The sequence below is a fragment of the Helicoverpa zea genome, chromosome 14, assembly GCF_022581195.2.
Source record: "Helicoverpa zea isolate HzStark_Cry1AcR chromosome 14, ilHelZeax1.1, whole genome shotgun sequence".
Taxonomy (NCBI): Eukaryota; Metazoa; Arthropoda; class Insecta; order Lepidoptera; family Noctuidae; genus Helicoverpa; species Helicoverpa zea.
Window position 1 is genome coordinate 3327730 of NC_061465.1, and position 20872 is coordinate 3348601.

At 36.0% G+C, this 20872-nt stretch overlaps 1 protein-coding gene across 1 annotated transcript in view; it reads left to right on the forward strand.

Annotated features, from left to right (window-relative positions):
• Positions 1-19498, forward strand: part of LOC124636555 (connectin-like) — a 54470-nt gene extending 34972 nt beyond the window's left edge. The window contains exons 2-3 of the mRNA XM_047172688.1: positions 3548-4615; positions 15566-19498. Coding sequence (XP_047028644.1) covers positions 3568-4615; positions 15566-15975 — 1458 coding nt within the window. The 5' untranslated portion in view covers positions 3548-3567 and the 3' untranslated portion in view covers positions 15976-19498. The remainder of the gene's footprint in view (positions 1-3547; positions 4616-15565) is intronic.
• Positions 19499-20872: the final 1374 nt, after the last annotated feature.

Consider the following 20872-nt stretch of genomic DNA (forward strand, 5'->3'; position numbering starts at 1 on the left):
TATATGAACTATTAAGTTCGGAAAAACTGTCAAGTAGTATCTAGTCTCGTTAGTGAAAAAAAACAAATTCTAAGTAAATTATTTTACTGTTTCCAATCAGTCTTTTTTTCCTTTTTCTATTTTTTTCCGTTCTAATTCAGGTCTCCTCTTAAACATAGAAGGAAAACTCAAAATAGATCATACAACAAACAGTTATTAATTGACGCATCAAATAATAATTAATTGCGCCACAAAATCAAACAAACTTTCAAATAAGCTTGTTTAAGCATATTTGTTGCATATCGACCGGCCTCATTAGCTCAAATTTGAAACTAATACAACTTTATGCTATCGTTGTAATAAGATTACAAAATCTGAACTCGGGAACGCGTTCCGTTGATATTAATTTGTGCAAGTTGGCTACATCACCTGGTGCCTAATTACTTATACGTAATACTTGTATGTAAGACATTTTCAGCAAATTTTGGTTCATGCTTTATAGCTTTATTGGCTTTGAACATCTAGCTAAAGGTTCTATGATCACAAATAGGAAGAGGCTGTGTTCAGAGAGACTAATATAATTTTACTAGGAGACTTAATATCAAACTAACATTGTAAATGTGAAGCTTACTCTGTGTATCTGTCGCTTTTTTACAAGCCAAAATTGCATCAAAATCAATCCCGTAGTTTTAGCGAGTCCGTCCACCGTCCACCGAGCCTTTTTCCAAATTATGTTGAGGTCGGCTTCTAGTCTGACCGGATTCAGCTGAGTACCAGTGCTTTACAAGAAGCGACTGCCTATCTGACCTCCTCAACCCAGTTACCCGGGCAATCCGGTACCCCTTGGTTAGATTGGTGTCAGACTTACTGGCTTCTGACTACCCGTAACGACTGCCAATGATGGTCAATGACAGCCGCGCGATTTAGCGAGTAAGTAACTACAATAATTATAACCTATACATAAACATATTCATCGTTCTAAACTTCCTCATTTTCAAAATTTAAGGAAGATATTAAAAATATTCTATCTTATCTCAGTCTCACAAAACTTAAAGCAGCGATATCACTTAAAACAATTTCAAAGGCTCAACTTCATGGAGTGAGGTTCGGCTCAAATAATTTTCTTTAATCCTACTTCAATCTTTTTTCATGGCCACGTTTCTTGGCCGGTCGCCAAGGCTTTACTGAAGAAACTGTTCGTGCGACTATTGACAAGCACAGAATCCTTTCATCCATGTTATTATGGTAAATGTTCCTGATTTTACGGAAAATAGCTGCAGGATTTGATGAATTCGGCAAATCTGGTAGAATACCTAATAGGTATGTTAGAGATTTAGATTTGTGTAGGAGATCTTTTAAAGAAGGATAAATCAGAACGCACGCGAATAAAATTACTACAGAGTATAGGACATAACGAGGTTCATAACATTAGCTATCACGGCATAAAAGTCAGGCTTTCTCTCAAGACGTTAGTAAATATGCCGCATAGCAACATCGCCTCAAGCAATAAAATGAGAAAGCGAAAATATTCTGTTACGTCAAACCAAACACGTCTCAAATGAACACCCAGAAAGACAAATTGACATATTCCTAACTTTTCACTTTATTCTGAAGAATTTTAGTACCCTTCCGCGTTATATAACCCCCTAGTCGCCGGTTTATGATACCCGCGTGCAAACAGACTCTACCGGTTACCGCAAACAGAAAGTTTTCTATCCAGTTCGACAATACAAACAAAAAAACAACAGCTGCCTTGTCACAACGAGAATTATGGCCACCACAAATTAATGCCTTCCGATTTCTATAAATTAATAACGCGCTGTAGAAACATAAATCAACAATGAAGAAACACGCAGAATAGAGAAACTGATACCAATATTACTGTCATAATAATGTATGTACCTACCAGTGATAAGACCTTATAAATGTGTATGAAAGGAACTACATGAATACCAAATTCTCACATATTATGGACTTTGTACTTGTCTTTTAAGATAATTAGAAGAAAACCTTTCAAACAAAGATAATGTAAGTGATATTTTTATTTGACTTCGCTCTCATGATTCAATGAAAAAGATAAATAAGGTTTGCTGAATCAATCGCTTTAGTGATGGAAGTATTTATACTAAGGTTAAGACAAATAAATAACGGGAATACGCACTACGCACGTATAAATAAATATTTGATTCGTGATATAAGAAGGTGCTACCGACATCATACTCAACTTTGGCAATTTCATTCAAAATTCCATCTAAAATTTCGAAAGCGATGACATATTTTTGCAGAGTTTGTGCAAAGTTGTGCAAAAATATGTCATCCCATCTCCTACGATTATCCAAGTTCCCTTGTTAGTATTCAGTACGTGTTTCATTCGGAATCAACTTTTAAAGTATTCTTAGCGGGATCTAAAATCCCGGTCACACAAATCCGATTTTAACGAAACACAAAAATAGTTGATAAAAACTTTTATCCGCGTTAAAAATGCATTTTAAAACCCCGGGAGCACTACTTTTAATCCGCTTGCGAAACTTTAACCAAAAGCAACTTTATAGTTTCAAAATCCTAAAAGCCGAAGGCTGACAAAACTGGTCGCGAAATCTAATACTCCGTATTATATAACATTATTAGCTGCCTTCGTTTTAATTAGGTTAAAACTTGTTAATCAATTGTTAATCAACTTGTTAATGGAAGATATTTTTTGCCGTGTCGTGACCTGGCAATGTGTGAAACCGAATATTTAGGGTTATTTATGAGGGTAATATATCAAAGGGTGACCTGGCCCTTCGTGGGATGCCTGTGCTGCTATGAAAAAGAATATTTTGTGTTTATCTGTAGCACGCCTCCCGTACGTGTAATTACACTGTATCGCAATATATCGTATTTAGGGGCCCCGGACGACAGTATTGGAACCGAATCGATATTAATACGAGTCGTGTTTATTACCTTCCATTTTATTCGTTTGGCACATGTTTTTATTTGGAGCAACGAACAAACAATGAGATTGTCTCCATTTAAATTCACATTGTTATCTTTGATGATACCAATATAACATTTTCACAAACCTGTGTTTTTACTTTAGTATATTTCACGCTCGTGTTTTCATACCCTATTCTAGTTTTATGTCCTTTTTGTTTCGCACGCAGACTTAAATAACTTTTCCCGGCTGCTAAACATAAAAATGGCCTGTAAATCTTAGTCTACTTGTGTTATTATTTTAGCCCATTTCCTTAGGCTTACAGATTTATGTGCAAAGATTACCGATAAGATTTTTTCTTTAACATTTTGTTACAGTATGGAAGTAACTTAAGCTAGTACCAAATTAGTTATAGACTATCATTTCTTATCTGAACCTATTAAACTAAAGCACTTAAGAAAGCGTTTAGATCACTGTTATTACCTTCATATTATCGTATCTTAGAAATTTATAAATTTATAAAGGCCGACTCTTCTAATAACGTCTGAAGAATAGTTGGCTATTTTAACTTCTATAAATCGAAAGTTGTGACTTTATATTATATCCAAACGAGTTCGAAATACAAATATTCAAATTCTCTTTCTTTTGTTTCAGATATTTTGGTTTGAAGAAGAATGGAGCAAATTACGAAATATTTGGTCATCATCGCGTCACTAATGACCGTCAAGTTCACAGTGACGGGCAGTACGAATGAAGACACACAGCCAAAAATGGAAAGGCTGTATTATTCGCCGATGTTTATCAACGTTTGTGACATCGTCGACCGGCGGTCCAAAGTGCATTGCTATTGTGACAGTAACAAACCAAAAATGGCCACAAGAGCGGACTGCTGGGTATTTAGCGGAGGTATTACTGAGGAAGACCTCATCTGGCCCAGTTTTTCATCGCAGTCCGAAATAGAACACCTGATGTTCAATGTCAGGTCAGACGACGCGCTAACATTCATACCAGCGAAAGCTATAGTAAGACTAGACAAACTTAAACATATCTCTATACAATTTGGAACCATCAAAAGGATCCCACCTTACGCTTTCACAAATTCTTCAACAGTCAGACAAATCGTACTGAAATCGAATAAGATTGCAACACTAGAGAAGCACTCATTTTCACAGATGATGATGCTATCGAACTTAAGTTTGGACGAAAATCAAATTTCGGAATTAAAGAGGGACGTGTTTATTGGTTTACCTAACCTTCACGTTCTACACTTATCGAATAACAATCTAAGTTTGATACACGAAGGTTGTTTTAAACACTTGAATAATTTAATAGAACTCAATTTGGACTATAATTACATATCAGTAGTGACTAGGGAAATGTTGGAGGGACTGGAGAACCTTTCTCGGTTATATTTGAGGAATAATAAACTGACGATGGTTGGCAATTTGGCTTTTAGTGAGCTGTGGGGCTTGAAGGAGCTCATGTTAGACAACAATGCCATAGAGTATATATCAGAAAGGGCTTTCGGTGGCCTCGCTCAGCTGAGAAAATTGTCGTTGTCTGGTAATAAACTAAAAACGTTCTACGAAGATATATTGGAGGACATAAGGAGCCTGGTCGTATTAGACCTGAGGTACAATATGTTGGAAGTGATTACGTACGAGACTGTACGTCCCGTGGTGGAGAATGACAAATCTGCTTCAACTGCAGTTTATTTGGAAGGTGAGTTAGAACTTTTCTTATTTATTACCCTAATACCGACTATTAAACCGAATATATGAGCGGTTGACTCACGTGACTTTCCACCCGTGAACACCCGGTGCGTATGGGGTTTTGAATATTTTATTCTCAGTATACCGTCTAATGCAAAATCCGATTACTTCGGTACCATTCTCTTTGTTTTTGCTCAAATCTCCTTGTGAATACGAAAATATAGGAGTAGATTTTTGTATTATTTATGATGTGGTTTTCATGTAGTAAAATATTATGAGCATCCTGTTGGTGAGATACGAATATATCACACGCGGGTAACATTTATTGTCACGTTGAAACACACACCGTTGTCACGTATTGTGTAAATATTTCATGAATAATAGAACTGATCATTAGTCACGTAATTGCTCCGTGACGGAAAATCAACTGTTTGTTTGACGAAAATAGGAAAAAAACTAAAACAATCATTACACCACTTGCGTGCCCATTACGTGACACTATCTAAACAAATAAAAAAGCTGAGAATACCAAATTGTATTATATTGAAGGCCTTCCAAAGGCGATTAGATACCTGGCCGTGGTTTACCTACGTTTATTTTGGCAGTTCCGAGGGATTCCGTTGCGGGTACGATATTACAATTCTCGTTTCAAACAAAGAAACGGAATTTGGTTTAGACTAAAAATAAACACGTATTCAAGTCGAAATTCTATCGTATATCGGAGGATAAATGGTTGAGAAAATGGGAAATCATTGTAGCTATAAATTTAAGTGTCGCAAAATGGAGTAAAATCAATACGAATACTTTGATCCTTGCTAACGTGACTTTATAGAGGATAGTTTTAGTTATTTTTGAACGATTTTGTACAAGTCACAGCGAAGTGGCCTGTTTTCATCGATTTCGATTAATTGGGGACGTTGAATCAATTTATCAAAGCTAGATAGAGTGTACACCCTATTCAATACCTACTTTACTTTTTGTGAAAGCAAAGTCGCTTTTAGCGTCACATTTCGTTTAGTATACAAAGACTACGTAGTATGTAGGTAAAAATGTCAGACAAGCAAATATATTCAGTCATTTACATGAGTGTTCCTTACGAATAATGTAAAAGCTTAGATAGTATAAAAAGTAAAATGGTATTTTTGGCAAAAAATAAAAAAAGTAATGTGAGAATCTATTTTCTTTGTTCACAAAAAACTGAGCTTAATATTAACGCGTATAAAATACGGCTCTTTAATAGAAGAAAATATTTAAGTATTTTTTAAAACGACTTCACATAATATATCTTGGTGCTGTCATGGCCATTGACCAGCTTAAGATTGATCGAACAGAAGCTTTAAGCGCTACAGTAGAACGTAAAAATAGTACATTAGAAAGGGCTTCTCTAGACTGCGAAGTTGAGCCAGAAATAAACTTTAATCTTTATTCAAAGAATCTATTTCTTAGCTTTCCTAATAGTGATGGATGTTCCAAATTGAAACGGTTGATATGATAAAGGCGTCTAGCTGCGAATATAGAGCAATACCTTTGTTCTTTGACCGATATTCTATATATTTAGTGTAGCTACGTGTGCTCCCGGTAACTTATAACTACCAATTCAATTTCGTAAGGGTCGACTTGATATGCGTGGTCATCGAAATCGTGTGAGCTCTCGCAAACGATTTGAATCGATTATTGATTCAATAGAATATTGCTAAATGCGGGATTTGAAAGAAATATAAATAGAGGGCTCCTTTGGGCGTTCGATAAAATTTAAATAACCAATAGCGATGCCCAAAATCGTTCTAGTATTAGTTTTGTTTTTTTAGACCACTTTTGCTAGACCTAAAACTAAATTGTGGTCGTAAACAAGGGATTTAGGTGTTAAAGTGGTACCTACGTGTTTTTGCCAAGTACCTGTAGGCCTCGGTAAATTAAGACTTCGCATTTACACGAGGGCTATTGAGACCTCTCTAAGTTTCAGAAACAGAAAAAACTTTACATTACCCGAACCCACATTACTTTAAGTGCTGCTAAAACGAACGATTGGTCAAAAGCTCTTCACTTTGAGCATAATAGTGTTGTTACGAAAATAGCATAGCAAAGAGTATCAATGTGGGTAACAATGTGTGCACAACACTTGAAGCGTCAGCGGCGCCAAATATATAGTCGCGTGACATTTGCAAACGACACTTATATCTCAATCGCATTTGATACACAATTTCGGCTCCGGAAGATACACAAATCCTTTTATTTCTTGCGTTTCATAGACATCGCGTACGTAAATCACCTTTCCACCGTTGGCAGGATTGCACCTATATTTTGCGGAGCGACCCGATAAATTTGGCCCGTCCCACCATCGGGAAATAGCTTTTTATTCGCAAACCCGTTTGTTTATTACGTGTTTTGTGTGTTGTATCGGATACAGGTCGCTTATTTTATTATTCACGAGTGGCTTTTGTGACTTATTTGTTTATTTTTTATATTATTACTTTTCTCGTTACGCTAGCGAGCTTTATTCTTCTTACTGTGAATAACAAGTTGAGAACGGTACATTAAGATTTTCGTGACTTACACCGTCATAAAGAAGGAAAGTTTTCATGGATGTTGTCTTTCTTTTGTAATAATAAGAAGGTTTTATTCGACGCGAAAATTCTTAATTTTATTTTACTGTTTCACTATAATACAATATAACGAAAATATTTCGCATTCAGAAATCTCGAAAGTTGTTTTCTTTTATAGCTTATTGCCTTTTAACATAAAATACAGAAAAAGTTTTTTAGTTTCGCCGAACCACTAACATTTTAGAAGTTTACTCGAAGGCTGTTAGAGGGAGAATATTTTTATTAATTCAATTAAGTTCCTAATGGTTGACCTTACAGGGAATTTGATTCAATTAACTGCATCAAAGAAAGTCTTAATACTAATAACTCACCTTCCAAACAATTTTATAATTTAACTTCCAAGAGAACGATCGTCCGTCGAGTTTCATTTTGTCGATTTAATTTTGGGAATTAGAGGAACGCAAGTTGGGCATTTCTTAAATAACTGTGGAATAGGAGGCTAACTCGTTTGCCGGCTGAGCTCAGCGTTTGTTTGAGGGATTAGGTACCTACAGCTGATAAGGTTCTTCAAAAATATATTGGAAATACCTAGGTACTTACACATTTTACTAAGATCGTGATGTTTCTTCAAAATATTTCTGTCTGCTTGTAAATTCCGGCTAATCTTGTCAATGGCTAGACATATTTTTGCTGACAGATAGTTAGTGTAACATGGATTAATTAGGTATGTAATTAGCTAATGTAATTAGGTAAAACATAGGCTACTTTAGCCACGTTTGAAAAGTAGTTATCTTTGGACACAATTGAAACCGCGGGAAAAACAACCAACCATTTTCATAAGTCTACATTTTCTTATTGACTTTAATATAATATTCAGTCCAGCTATCGCACTAAAGTTTGAGTCATGTAGGTTAGACAAGAATTAATTGTTGTAAAACTGGGTCAGATATCTATCTGGTACAAATTGAATCAAATCAATACAAACTGTTTCAAACGGATTTCAGTTCTAACCTTACAGTGCTTGGAAATAAATCTGCTAGCGATTTAATAGATCGCTTTTAATAAGCAAATTCGTTACTTCTTGGATATAAAACTATGAAGAGCATATTATTTAAAATTGCTTAAATATTATTATGTACATACCTATGATCAAGTTTAGGTTCAAGAAATTAAATTACAACGTTGACATCAACAACCAAATAGCAAATTTTTGTTTTGTGCAATATATCCTTAGTAATGTAAATATGAAAGTCAATCTGTCTTCTGCGTTTTCATGCCAAAACTACTAAACCGATTAAAATAAAAGGCACACAGATAGTCTAAAGTCTGAGAATGGACAAAGGATACCTTTCATCCTTGAGCGGGAAGAAGTTAGCTGGGACCTTGAGCAAGTTCCAGTTTCAAACCAGTTCTATATAAACTTATAAACAAACTTCCCTGATGAAATTATTGGTAGATATAATATTCCTGTACAGTGTTCGTCAAACCCAAAATCTAGTCGCCTCTCGTCCCCCATTAAGATTCATGTCTTGGCGAGAACCAAGGGTAATGATAGCACGTCACTTTGATAAACTAATTTTAGTTAATTGTACACGTATCGTGTAAGATACTAGTTTAGTTAGTAAGTTGTGCTAATCTGAACATACTGTATCGAGAATAAATCATAGAATAGATAGTTATTGTAGACATCTCATTTGTCATTCCATAGATCAATAAGTTTCGTAAAACTAGCAATTTCTTCTCGTCAAAGATACTAGTGTAGCGGTACTACAACTGTCAACACCACCATCTACACATTCGTCGACGCAACTTTCAACAACTATCCTACATCGCACATGCAGTGTTCGCGCGCACATTGAATACGCATAGATCACCCCGACAACAACTGTCGGGCAGTAGCCCACCGGACAAAAACACCTGTCCGGTCGGAGGATCCTCCCTTTACTGCGAGGTATGATGAGCTTTACTCTCTGCTCTCATACCTCCACACTAGAACATTGAAAAGAAAATTGACGGATAAGTTACTCAAAGTAACCTAAGAAGGCTTTCATCTAATAAACTCGTAAATACAGGGTTGGATATTGCAAGTATGAAATTCGTTCAGTGAATACTACAATTTTTGAATTCCGATAATAAAATAAAAGAAATACTAAATTTGAAGAGTTGTTTCTTACTTTTTTATTGTTTCTCCATACTCCATATTATGTTTTATTTATTATGTACCTCTGTAAATGTACGTAACTGAACACAATTCTTCTGTTAGCGATTCAGTAACTCCACGCATTGAATTTGTCGGCCACTATTTGTTCAGAATAGCGGCTTCGGGGCGTGCCATACCGATCGCCATTTTTCTTCTGCCAGCTATCTGGCGGAGGCAGGACGCTGCGTCGGCAACTCTGATAAATCCTCTACAGAATGCAAATAAAATAGATCACAGACACAAATAAAATTATTCTCCCAAAAAGGTTCCAATAATTATTTTTTGTTTTCCGTCTGTACCTGTTCTTTTTTTAAAACGTTTTTTGGTGTGTGTTGTATTGTGAATTTAATACTGGCAACCGGGCGAGGTGCTAATTGGGAATTATGGAGCTTGAAGTTACGGGGACAATATAAATTAGAAACTTTTTCGTTTTTTGTTCCGACGTGGCTTGTTCGTTTGTTACCTCTGTGAATTCCATGAGGCGTAAACCATAATGTTAGCGAGTAGCATTTTTAACAGGTTGGATATTTTTACGAGGATAGGATAATTAACGAAAACCTTTGTGCTCGAAAAGTCTCGCTGATAACATAATCATAAATTCAATGTGTATGTATGCTTGTAGGCTTTGTATAGGGCGTTATTTAAGCTGAAAGAGATTCCTGTAATAACATGTCTATTACTCTATATATTTTTTTAATCTTTAATCTTTAAATTTTTAATATTTAAATCTACCGTTGTTCAACTTATCAGCATTAAGCTGTTCCACTTTTTTGACATCTGATAAACATTAAATAAAAAAACTCAATTGAAAACATGTGACGTATGAAAAACTATTGGTAGCGTTTTCAATTTTTTTTATCTGTTATTTTTGAACATCCTTCAAAAAATTTTATTTTCTATACCAACTGTCAGTTTCAACCCTATCAATGTGAGGTTTTAAATTGCTCGTTACTCAATAAAGGTTTTGCGAATTCACGTTTTATAAAAAAAATAGGATTGAAATAACTTCCATACGACAGCTTGTTATTAAAACACTCTCCTACATATTCAAATGTTTCGTTAAAATTGCAATTTGATTGATACATTTATTACTCAGAACTAAATTGCACTGTCAATTTTTGATTGATTTCAAATGACATAGAATATCGTCCAGTACATTTTAGACCGAGTGTTTATCATCATCAGCCTATCGCAGTCCACTGCTGGACATAGGCCTCTCCAAGTGCACGCCACTGAGATCGATTTTCGGCTACTCGCATCCAGCTCCTGCCAGCCGTCTTGCGCAAGTCATCACTCCACCGTGCCTGAGGACGTCCTACACTACGCTTGCCGAGGCGTGGTCTCCACTCTAGAACTCGTTTACCCCAACGGTTATCGGTTCTTCGGCTAATATGGCCAGCCCACTGCCACTTCAGCTTGCTGATTCGGTGGGCTATGTCGATGACCTTGGTTCTCTGACGGATTACCTCATTTCTGATGCGATCCCTCAGAGAAATGCCAAGCATAGCCCTTTCCATAGCCCGCTGAGCGACTTTAAACTTGTGGACCAGCCGTACCGTCAGTGTCCACGTTTCGGCTCCGTAAGTCATGACAGGTAGGACGCACTGATTGAAGACTTTCGTCTTTAGGCACTGTGGGATCGACGATGTTAGGACTCGACGTAGCTTCCCAAATGCAGCCCAACCCAACTGAATTCTCCTATTCACCTCGTCCTCAAAGTTGTTTCTACCTAACTGCAATGTATGCCCGAGGTATACATATTTCCGAACAACTTCGAGAACGGCACCGTGTATCGCAATCGGTTCCGGTAGAACATGTTCATTGAACATGACCTTGGTTTTGTCCAAGTTCATCCGTAGGCCGATGCGTAGAGAAGATTCAGCCAGGTCGTTCAGCATTTGTTGTAGGTCCTGCAGCGTTTCTGCCATGATGACGATATCGTCAGCAAATCGCAAGTGAGAGATGTGTTCGCCATTGATGTTGATGCCACGTCCTTTCCAGTTCAGCGTCTTGAACATATCCTCCATTGCATTAGTGAACAGTTTCGGGGAAATAACATCCCCTTGTCTCACTCCTCGATGCAACGGTATGGGCCTTGTTTGCTGATTTTGTTTATGTTTCCATTTATTTATAGGTAATTGTGTCTAGTTTAAACGACGAGGAAAGCTTTATAAAGAAAATGTTATTCAAATGTGTTTCAACCTCTTACTTGACACGTGTAACCACAGATTCACGAGGTATACGCAATTAGCCAGTTTCAAATTTAGAATCAGTTCTTAGTAAATAAATTAATATAGTTAGGAAAAAATACGCATTTTGAAAAGAGAACAGTCAATAAAATATAAGCATTAGTCGCTTCAAACCTCCTTGGCCTGCAAACTTTTTGTCTGCTTATAGTTTGATACCTAAGAGGCTTTTAATACCTAATTATGGAGATGTATTCTAGTGTACCATACGCGCTAAAAAGATCAGGTATCGGCTTAAGAAGTTTGTTAGGATTCATGAATACTTATGTAGGTATAGTTATAGTAAAAAGTCGTGGTGGCCTAGTGGGTAAAGGACCAACCTCTCAAGTATGAGGGCGCGGGTTCGATCCCAGGTCAGGCAAGTACCAATGCAACTTTTCTAAGTTTGTATGTACTTTCTAAGTATATCTTAGACACCATGGACTGTGTTTCGGATGGCACGTTAAACTGTAGGTCCCGGCTGTCATTGAACATCCTTGGCAGTCGTTACGGGTAGTCAGAAGCCAGTAAGTCTGACACCAGTCTAACCAAGGGGTATCGGGTTGCCCGGGTAACTGGGTTGAGGAGGTCAGATAGGCAGTCGCTTCTTGTAAAGCACTGGTACTCAGCTGAATCCGGTTAGACTGGAAGCCGACCCCAACATGATTGGGAAAAGGCTCGGAGGAGGAGGTATAGTTATAGTAATGGCCGACAATTTAGTCTGAAGTCTGCCAGAGCTTCCATTTGAAAAACTGACCGTAAGTGCTTATGTATAGCTCAGTCATTTCGACAATAGGTAAATACAACTTCGTCCAAACGCTAGAATGCTCTAGACTTTTAATGCAAAGGTTCACTAAACCTCTTAGTTTGGGCTGTAGGTATAGAAATAACACATAAGTACTGTACTTGTGTTCAATGTAAGCTAGGGTATGTGTCCTATCGTGTCTCTGCAGTTGGCTAAATACAGGCTTAAGTAAGATTTGTGGGGACCATTCGCGTATCTATCGCTGTTTAGCAGTTACGGGTGAAAGCTTGCTTTAACGTGTTACTATTGTTTAGAAAATTGACATGCCGAAAGATTTATAGGTACTTTTTAAAGAAATAATAAATGTTAAAAAAAACTGAATTGCTAATTTTCTTTTTTTAAACTAGTCGTGAAAAATGTTACGTTAATGTGGTACATTTGATTCAAGCTACAATTTATTTACATAAGCCCACATAATATTATTACCAGTACCCTTTGTGCCAACGAGTAGACCACAGCCCACCACACAGCCCAATACACTGCGCTCAGTTGTTACACAACGATGCCAGCATAACCGAAACTTATTTATAATAGCTATTCCTATTAAAATAGAGCAAACAAACTAAGCTTTAAACAAACTGCGCAATAATCCATTCATTGGCGAAAACAAACACCGGTTTATTGTAACTACATCCAGGTTGAAATATTTAAAGTACCGTCCCTGTTACCACAGACAAAATTAACAATTACGAAATTGCGTTCCCACGCCAAAAGGTAAAATTAAAGAATATAGCATAACCGTAAGCAATTAACATTAAAATTGTTATTATACCTCAAACTGTTACCATAATGGTCAAAAAATTGTTTTAATATTTTTCGTTACTTACAGACTCTCTTAATATCGCTATGATCGAGATATTTTGTTACAAATTGGCTTGAACTCCTCCTACACTAGAGTTGATTACTAAAATAAAATTTAAGTAGTACAAAACTGCGTCGTAAAGGTTTACGTGGCTAAGAGCCCAGCCCTTGAAATTGAGCCGCTTCCACTAGCCGTGAAAGGGGTGGCTAAATGGCTACCTACAACGGGCTGCCTCTGGTATTAAGTGACGAGGCTTATAAGTATGGTGTATATTTTTATGATGGGTAGAAAATAGCTGGTTCCTGTGATGGTAAGTGGTTACGCCACTTATTGAAATCTGCTTTAGCAAAAGCACTGTTAATAGAATATTACAATACCTGTGACTTAATCATTACGTTTACGCTCTTACGAGCCATTTCTTCGTTCATTATTCGTCATTTTTGAACAAATTGCCATTTTTGCCAGTTGTCAGTTTTAACTTTTACTGTAGTGTGGTTTATCGAATTACCCGTCACTCAAAATTTTTTACCTGTACCTGAGAAAACCTGCCTTGAATTTAAATTAAAAATACTTAACTAAATAAAACTTAGCCATGGTTTTCATTAGACAGAACTAATTAATTAGAGCTTAAAAAATCATGCCCTAAAAAACTATTTATAAACTTTTATGCAAATTAAAACTACCTAGAAGGAAAGTCCTAGTTAGTAACCTAATTAATTCCACAAAATTTGGGCGTGTAATACCTAAGGAAAGTGTGGAGTCACGCTAAGCGAATGACTTGTGTATTTTGGCTTAGCTGCGAAAAGGTTCAGAAGTCGACGACCACAACGATTAATCGACCACCTAGTTCGATAGCTAAGTTTGCGAACAGGTTATTTTTCCGCAGGATTTTCTCGGATTTCTAAAAACAAAAACGATGTTTCAGTTATTCATTACTTTATTAAAAATCACACTGGAACCTGCTTAATTATCTAAAAAAAAATCACGCGTGACCTATCCATGACCACGTTTGAGTAACATCTCATGCAACGCGCAACGTCCTTCATAAAACGACCAAAACCAAGCAACAAAGAGTGCAACTAAACCACATATTATGTAACAGCCTGTACACAGCTCTATTCTGTTGCCCGCGGCTCAGCTCAGCTTGTCTCACAAGTTAACTTGATTGTAACAAGCTCGCAACCGTCCCGTGAAACATTGTAACGTGTTATATAACATGGACTTTTGTAATCAATTGAAGTACGGGCAGTGAATGGGATAAGTACGCTCACGATACGGAACATATTGCTGATATTGTTTCGTGTTCTTAGAAGTTTAGTTAAGTTTGGTTTATGAAGTAGTGGAAGTTAAAGTGCGGTTTTATATTTAGTTAGAATGATTTTACACGACCGACGTGTTTGACGATAATCTAATGGCATGTTTTGATCATCATACTTACCAGATGTTTAATGAGTGACTAGGTTTATACAGGCTGTTCCCCACGATTTCATCCATGTCAACAGAAAACTATTTTTCGTACATAGATAAAAAATAGACTAGACTATCCTGTGTACTAAACTATTAAATCGGCTAATAAGATTTTTTCATAAATTAAATAGTTTTTATTTGGCCCTTATAAATTATTGCATTAGATTGTATTCTTGATCAAATTATTATCCATTTTTCACAAAGTATTGTGCTCACCAAACCGGCAAAATAACATAATCCATGACATTTCCTCGGCCTTGGTACAGTTTTCTGAATGGGACTGTCCCTTCGACACAAATGTACCACACTTCCTTAACCTTCAACAATCTTATAGAAACTAGATTTATTTGCGGTTTTTTCAACGGTTGAATGCTATAGTGATTTAAACTCATATCTGAAATCTTCAACCGCGAGAAGAGGGTCGCCTTTTGTTCGGCAAAAACCATACGTTATGATGATTAATTGATGATGACAATTTTGATAATAGGCAGGATTTTATCATTGTTATTGTCATTTCAAAAGACCATACTTTTGTACAGCTTTTAAAAAAATGCGATCAAAATAGCAAAAGCAAACTATGAAATCGTAGTCAAGGGAAATTAATTTAAAGTTGGGATGTATTAGCTTTAAGTGATACTCAACCGTTATTAGTTCCTCAATAATGCCATAACTTTTTATAGGTCAATTTTAATGAACTTTAATCATGCCAATATGCCAAATATTCGGCTTAAACATACTTCTGTGTATTTTAAGCGTATTTGCCTTTTACCAATAATAGATCCTTTTATCAATACCAGCCTACGGCATATCACATTTATTTTGAGAGAAATACTCCCATTATTGAATGTGTAATAAAATATCGGGGAGAGAATAAACCTTTTTCTAAAACAAGCACGTTAACAGGCTCTCTGTTTACAGGTAACCCACTCAGCTGTAATTGTCGTCTCTCGTGGATATACGCGTTACGCAATGAGACCAGAGACAACACGCTGAGGCAAGCCCTCGAGAAAGTATCGTGTGTCACCGACCTCACCGCCGACCGACACTTGAACGACCAGGAAGATAACGAAAATGTCAAAGATAATGCCGTACCCGAAGACACTTATGACTATTACGATAAAAACGACGACTACGCTGAGAAGAAATTCACGAAAAAGGCTACAAAACTCACCGATATACCCTTAGAAACTCTCCCGTGCCCTAAGGAGCTCAGGCAAAATGAGGAATATGGACACCCGGTTCAAAACGAGATCAGGCTAAAAGCTTTTTCGCATGCTGATAAAATATCTCCGTATTTAATCTTAATTATATTTATGCTGTTGTGTTAATTATAAGTATGAGACAAAGATATTTGTGATATTAGACGTTAATTAGTGTATTTCTCGTGTACAGATATATATTTGTTTCTGGATGTAGATGTCGTTGTCGCCTATTTTGTGCGGTGGTTGGTAGAGCAATCGTTTCGTTTAATTAATTCGTGTGAGCTGTTATTTTGGAAAGCGTATGCGCTATGACATATCACTGGTACTTTTAATCCATTAACGTTATTAACTGTTTATGAAACGTTGACTGAAAATAAAAATCTGCAGTGGACATAAACATTAATGACATTGTATATATGTAGTTCTAAACAAAAAAAAAAATGGACTTTTTCGATACTACCTAAACCACACAATTATTTGTAGTAGGTACTCCTGTCAATAACAATCAACCAGTAATTGGACGACCACCGCACACTTTTATATTTCAAAAATAAATGTTCTATTTTGTTCGAGTGTGTCAAGTTTCATAAGGTGCACAGGCAAAAAAATTCATCTCGTTAAAGAAGACTCCTAAGGGATTAACCCAATGTGTGATTCAGCTATTCGGGCAAAATTCCGAATGCGAGCATCGTAAGCCCGGACGCTTAAAATTATCTAGCTTTCGGGAATTTTACCAGAGGTTTATCTACTAGGTATATGTTTTAGAGCGAAAACGAAACTCGGCTTTTAATATAAGCCGGATTGATGTAAATAGTTACACAGACTTATTTTATTGTTGATCGAGTATCAGGAACGCGGGAGATTGAGTAATGTTAAATTGTTTTAGATGAAAATGTACTATATTCGTACGTATTTCATTCGCGCAATTAGGGTAAAATTAATGTTCTATAGTGAAGAATGCACACGTAAATACATGCGGCTTTTCATTTGTGAATTAAACTTCATATAGGTGATTAATAAACGTGGAATGTCACAAGTGTATGTTAATATTTTACTAAAAGGACTAAAATATGAATTAATTTTGTTCGATATAGGTAATGAATATTTGAACATAGACTTGAACCTATTTTCAATCTAATTCGGAAGGTTTTAATAGAAGCCTTTTACAACTGTTCTCATTACTCTCATAAACTTATTTGTTCCACTGTCTGACTGTAAAATACTGATATGTTCAAGACGCCATTGCAAGCTGTAACATTTAACCGCAGGCCTGTATATTGTCTTCATGTTCATTCTTTTATAAAAATTATATTTATCATAAGTCTTATGTACGTTTTCTCCATAAACAATATTGCTACAGTTTCTCACAAAGTAAGTAAATGTTTTGTTTTTGGAATTATCATAAGTAAGTATAATTTTAAACACAATTATTAAGCAGATTTGTGCGTGACTTATTAGTTCCTTATGATACCTTAAAAAATAATACCTATTTATACCGCGCATAATAATACTCAGAATACAGCCATCTATTATACTAAACACTAATTGAAAATCTGGCCAATTGAATGTACTAAATATAAAATACAATTAGGCCTAAATGACCATGAAACTTAGCATTCAAGTCTATCAATCTTAAGCCTATTCAAATTAGTACTTCGTCTGTCCTTTCTAAACAATGGACGTCACATAGGCAGGGCTTTTAGCGATAAGACCGCTATTACTATCCATCGCTTAAATTATCTTAGTCTGTGTAGAATCAACAAAGAAATATATACTGCAGCTAACAAGACCGGTTTGTTTGAGCAGCTCAAGTTTAACAAAACAAAGACCGTCTGAACTGAATCAATTGGCTCATGAGATAATTTTACAACAAATGAATGTTGTGTGATGTTAGGTACTTGAATGTTGAATTTTTAAACTGAATAGCTATTTGGTTTGAATATTACCTCATACTTTTGGAAACCTCCAGCTTAGCTTAATGTACTCGTGCCTCGAGTGAATTGCCATCAGTTGTGTAATGGCTGGCGATAGAATTAACAACTTCTCTATTGCTAGTTCACCTCAGCCATAGAACTATCACAGTTTTAATTTCATAATCCAATGTGTAAATTTACGTTATCTATTTTTTCGTCATATCTTTTTAAAAAACCTATGTGTCTCGGCTTAGCTTACGTTCTGATTCAATCAATCAGAAGGCGCGTTACACGTGGTCAAGACAAGACTTATGCTTGAGTGATTATCGATTTGGGAAGGCCGGTGCCTAGAATTTGAACACAGAACTCAATTTGATCGGGACCCATATCTTCGTACCTATTCCTCAGAACTAACACATAGGGTGGTAGTACTATATTTATGAAATATCTTTGTTCAGGTTTACTTTTTTCTACAATTTATTGTTTGAAGATATTTTCACTTTAATTTTGATCATATTTGATACAATTTTCGTGTTTTCAGGACACAGTTTTAATGGATACGTAAACACGAAGTATTGGACCGAGATTATTTATTAAATCTTATACCAAAACCTTCGCCTTTAACTTTAGAAATAATGCGAACCTAAAACTATTGATTTTGAAAATCAGTCTATATAAACCTTACTGAAATGTATCAAGGGCACATAAAAACAAAATTAGTACGTAGCCTTTCATGCCGTTGATAGAGCATAATAGTCCATTACTAGTGCAAGTAATAAAGCATCGTGTAATTGCCACGTATCATGAATAAATAATTAACATCAATTTCGTATCAATTTGATAATTGCATAATAATTTGTTACGTTCCAATTTCAGCGATGGAAAATTATTTTCGGGAAGCACGTGTTTGAAAAGTTTTTGAATTGTGTAGTGACGGAAATTTAAACTTTAAAGAATAAATTGATAAGGAAAGATACTGAATACAAGTAATCACAAAGATACATAAATATTTACAAAACAAAATACAGTAACATTTCCTTCCCCAAATGATATCAGCAACAAAATTATAATTATGCTTCTTGTACAAGCATTTCGAGTCTAATTTAAGTTTGATCCCGCGTAACGATACTACTGCCATCTATATCAAGATTATAGCCCATTTTATCCTTTAATTATACATGAGACCAAAGCCAGTGAAGCAATTCCCGCGGAATTTTATTAAATATCCTGTTAGTAACGTGAACTGATTTTTTATTATAACCTTCCATGCCTGAACGCCTCATATTGTACTTGAATATTTTTTTGCCGGAATGTAAGGCGTGTGAGTTTTTAATAGTCAGGTATTTTTGTTAAATGCGGAATAAATAATAAATCTCTTATCTGGCAACCATGCTATTACGTCTCTATTATGTAGCCAACATCAGAGGAATAAAATGTCCAGTTGGTGAAAAATCTGCCCATATTATAGGACCGAGAAGACGCAATTTGATCTGGCGTTGTTAAGCTGACTTTTCATTTAATGCTATCAGCATTGTTGGCCAACTTTGCGGCTACCAAATCGGAGTGGATTGGAGAAGTTTTTAACAACCAAAAGTATTTCTTTATTCAAACATCTCGTATCTGCCTACTCAGAAGTTTCCCTGAGAGTAGTTCTTTTAGTTTTTTCATGTATTCTCTCTTTGGGCCTTACCGTAAAACTAGCCTAACGCTCCTAAGTGATCCACTTATGCTACAAACTCTTTTAAGGCCGGTTTACACTTTGCGAAGTGTGAAGTTATAAGTGTTAAGCGTAAACTTTACGCGATAAGTCTCAAGTGTTAAGTAGTCTTTTCCATCTCCGTTTACACAGTGTTTAGGAAGAAGCTCATAGTGGTACTGTCCGTTGTGCATAGTGTCTCTAGAAATGGAAGATGAACAGAGCCTAATATTGAGACAAATAATTAAGGAGATTGTATCTGTTGTGGTATCTGATATAGAAAATGAACTCAATTTTGAAATCGGGAATTCCCATCGCTTCACTCAGTTTCAATAGGGCCGCATCTCTCAACTGTTTGTTTTTAAATTCTGCGCACTTTACATTGTATAGGCATTCAAACTTTATGTATTCTTGTACGAATTTTAAAGTATGTTGTTCCGTCCACTTCATTTTCGCTTTGAACTTGACACTGCGCACTTAACACACACGTATTTACACACTGATTAGTATAGGCAAATTGCGAGAGAGGGTAGTAGAAAAGTTGAGAGGGGATAGTCACTTATGCCCGGTTTACACTTTGTTAAGTTAACACTGCAGGTGATTAGTGCAGGTGTTTAGTAATCAAGGTGTGAACGGAAGCGTAAAGTGATTAGTGTTAAGTGATACGTGCGATTAGTACTTATTGATTAGTGCGAGTGAATAGAATCAAGGTCTATTTTTGTTGTTAAGTGACTACCCCCTCTCAACTTTTCTACTACCCTCTCTCGCAATTTGCCTGTACTAATCAGTGTGTAAATACGTGTGTCTTAAGTGCGCAGTGTCAAGTTCAAAGCGAAAATGAAGTGGACGGAACAACATACTTTAAAATTCGTACAAGAATACATAAAGTTTGAATGCCTATACAATGTAAAGTGCGCAGAATTTAAAAACAAACAGTTGAGAGATGCGGCCCTATTGAAACTGAGTGAAGCGATGGGAATTCCCGATTTCAAAATTGAGTTCATTTTCTATATCATATACCACAACAGATACAATCTCCTTAATTATTTGTCTCAATATTAGGCTCTGTTCATCTTCCATTTCTAGAGACACTATGCACAACGGACAGTACCCCTATGAGCTTCTTCCTAAACACTGTGTAAACGGAGATGGAAAAAATTACTTAACACTTGAGACATATCGCGTAAAGTTAACGCTTAACACTTATCACTTCACACTTCGCAAAGTGTAAACCGGCCTTTAACAACAAAAATAGACCTTGATTCTATTCACTCGCACTAATCAATAAGTACTAATCGCACGTATCACTTAACACTAATCACTTTACGCTTCCGTTCATACCTTGATTACTAAACACCTGCACTAATCACCTGCAGTGTTAACTTAATAAAGTGTAAACCGGGCATAACATAAA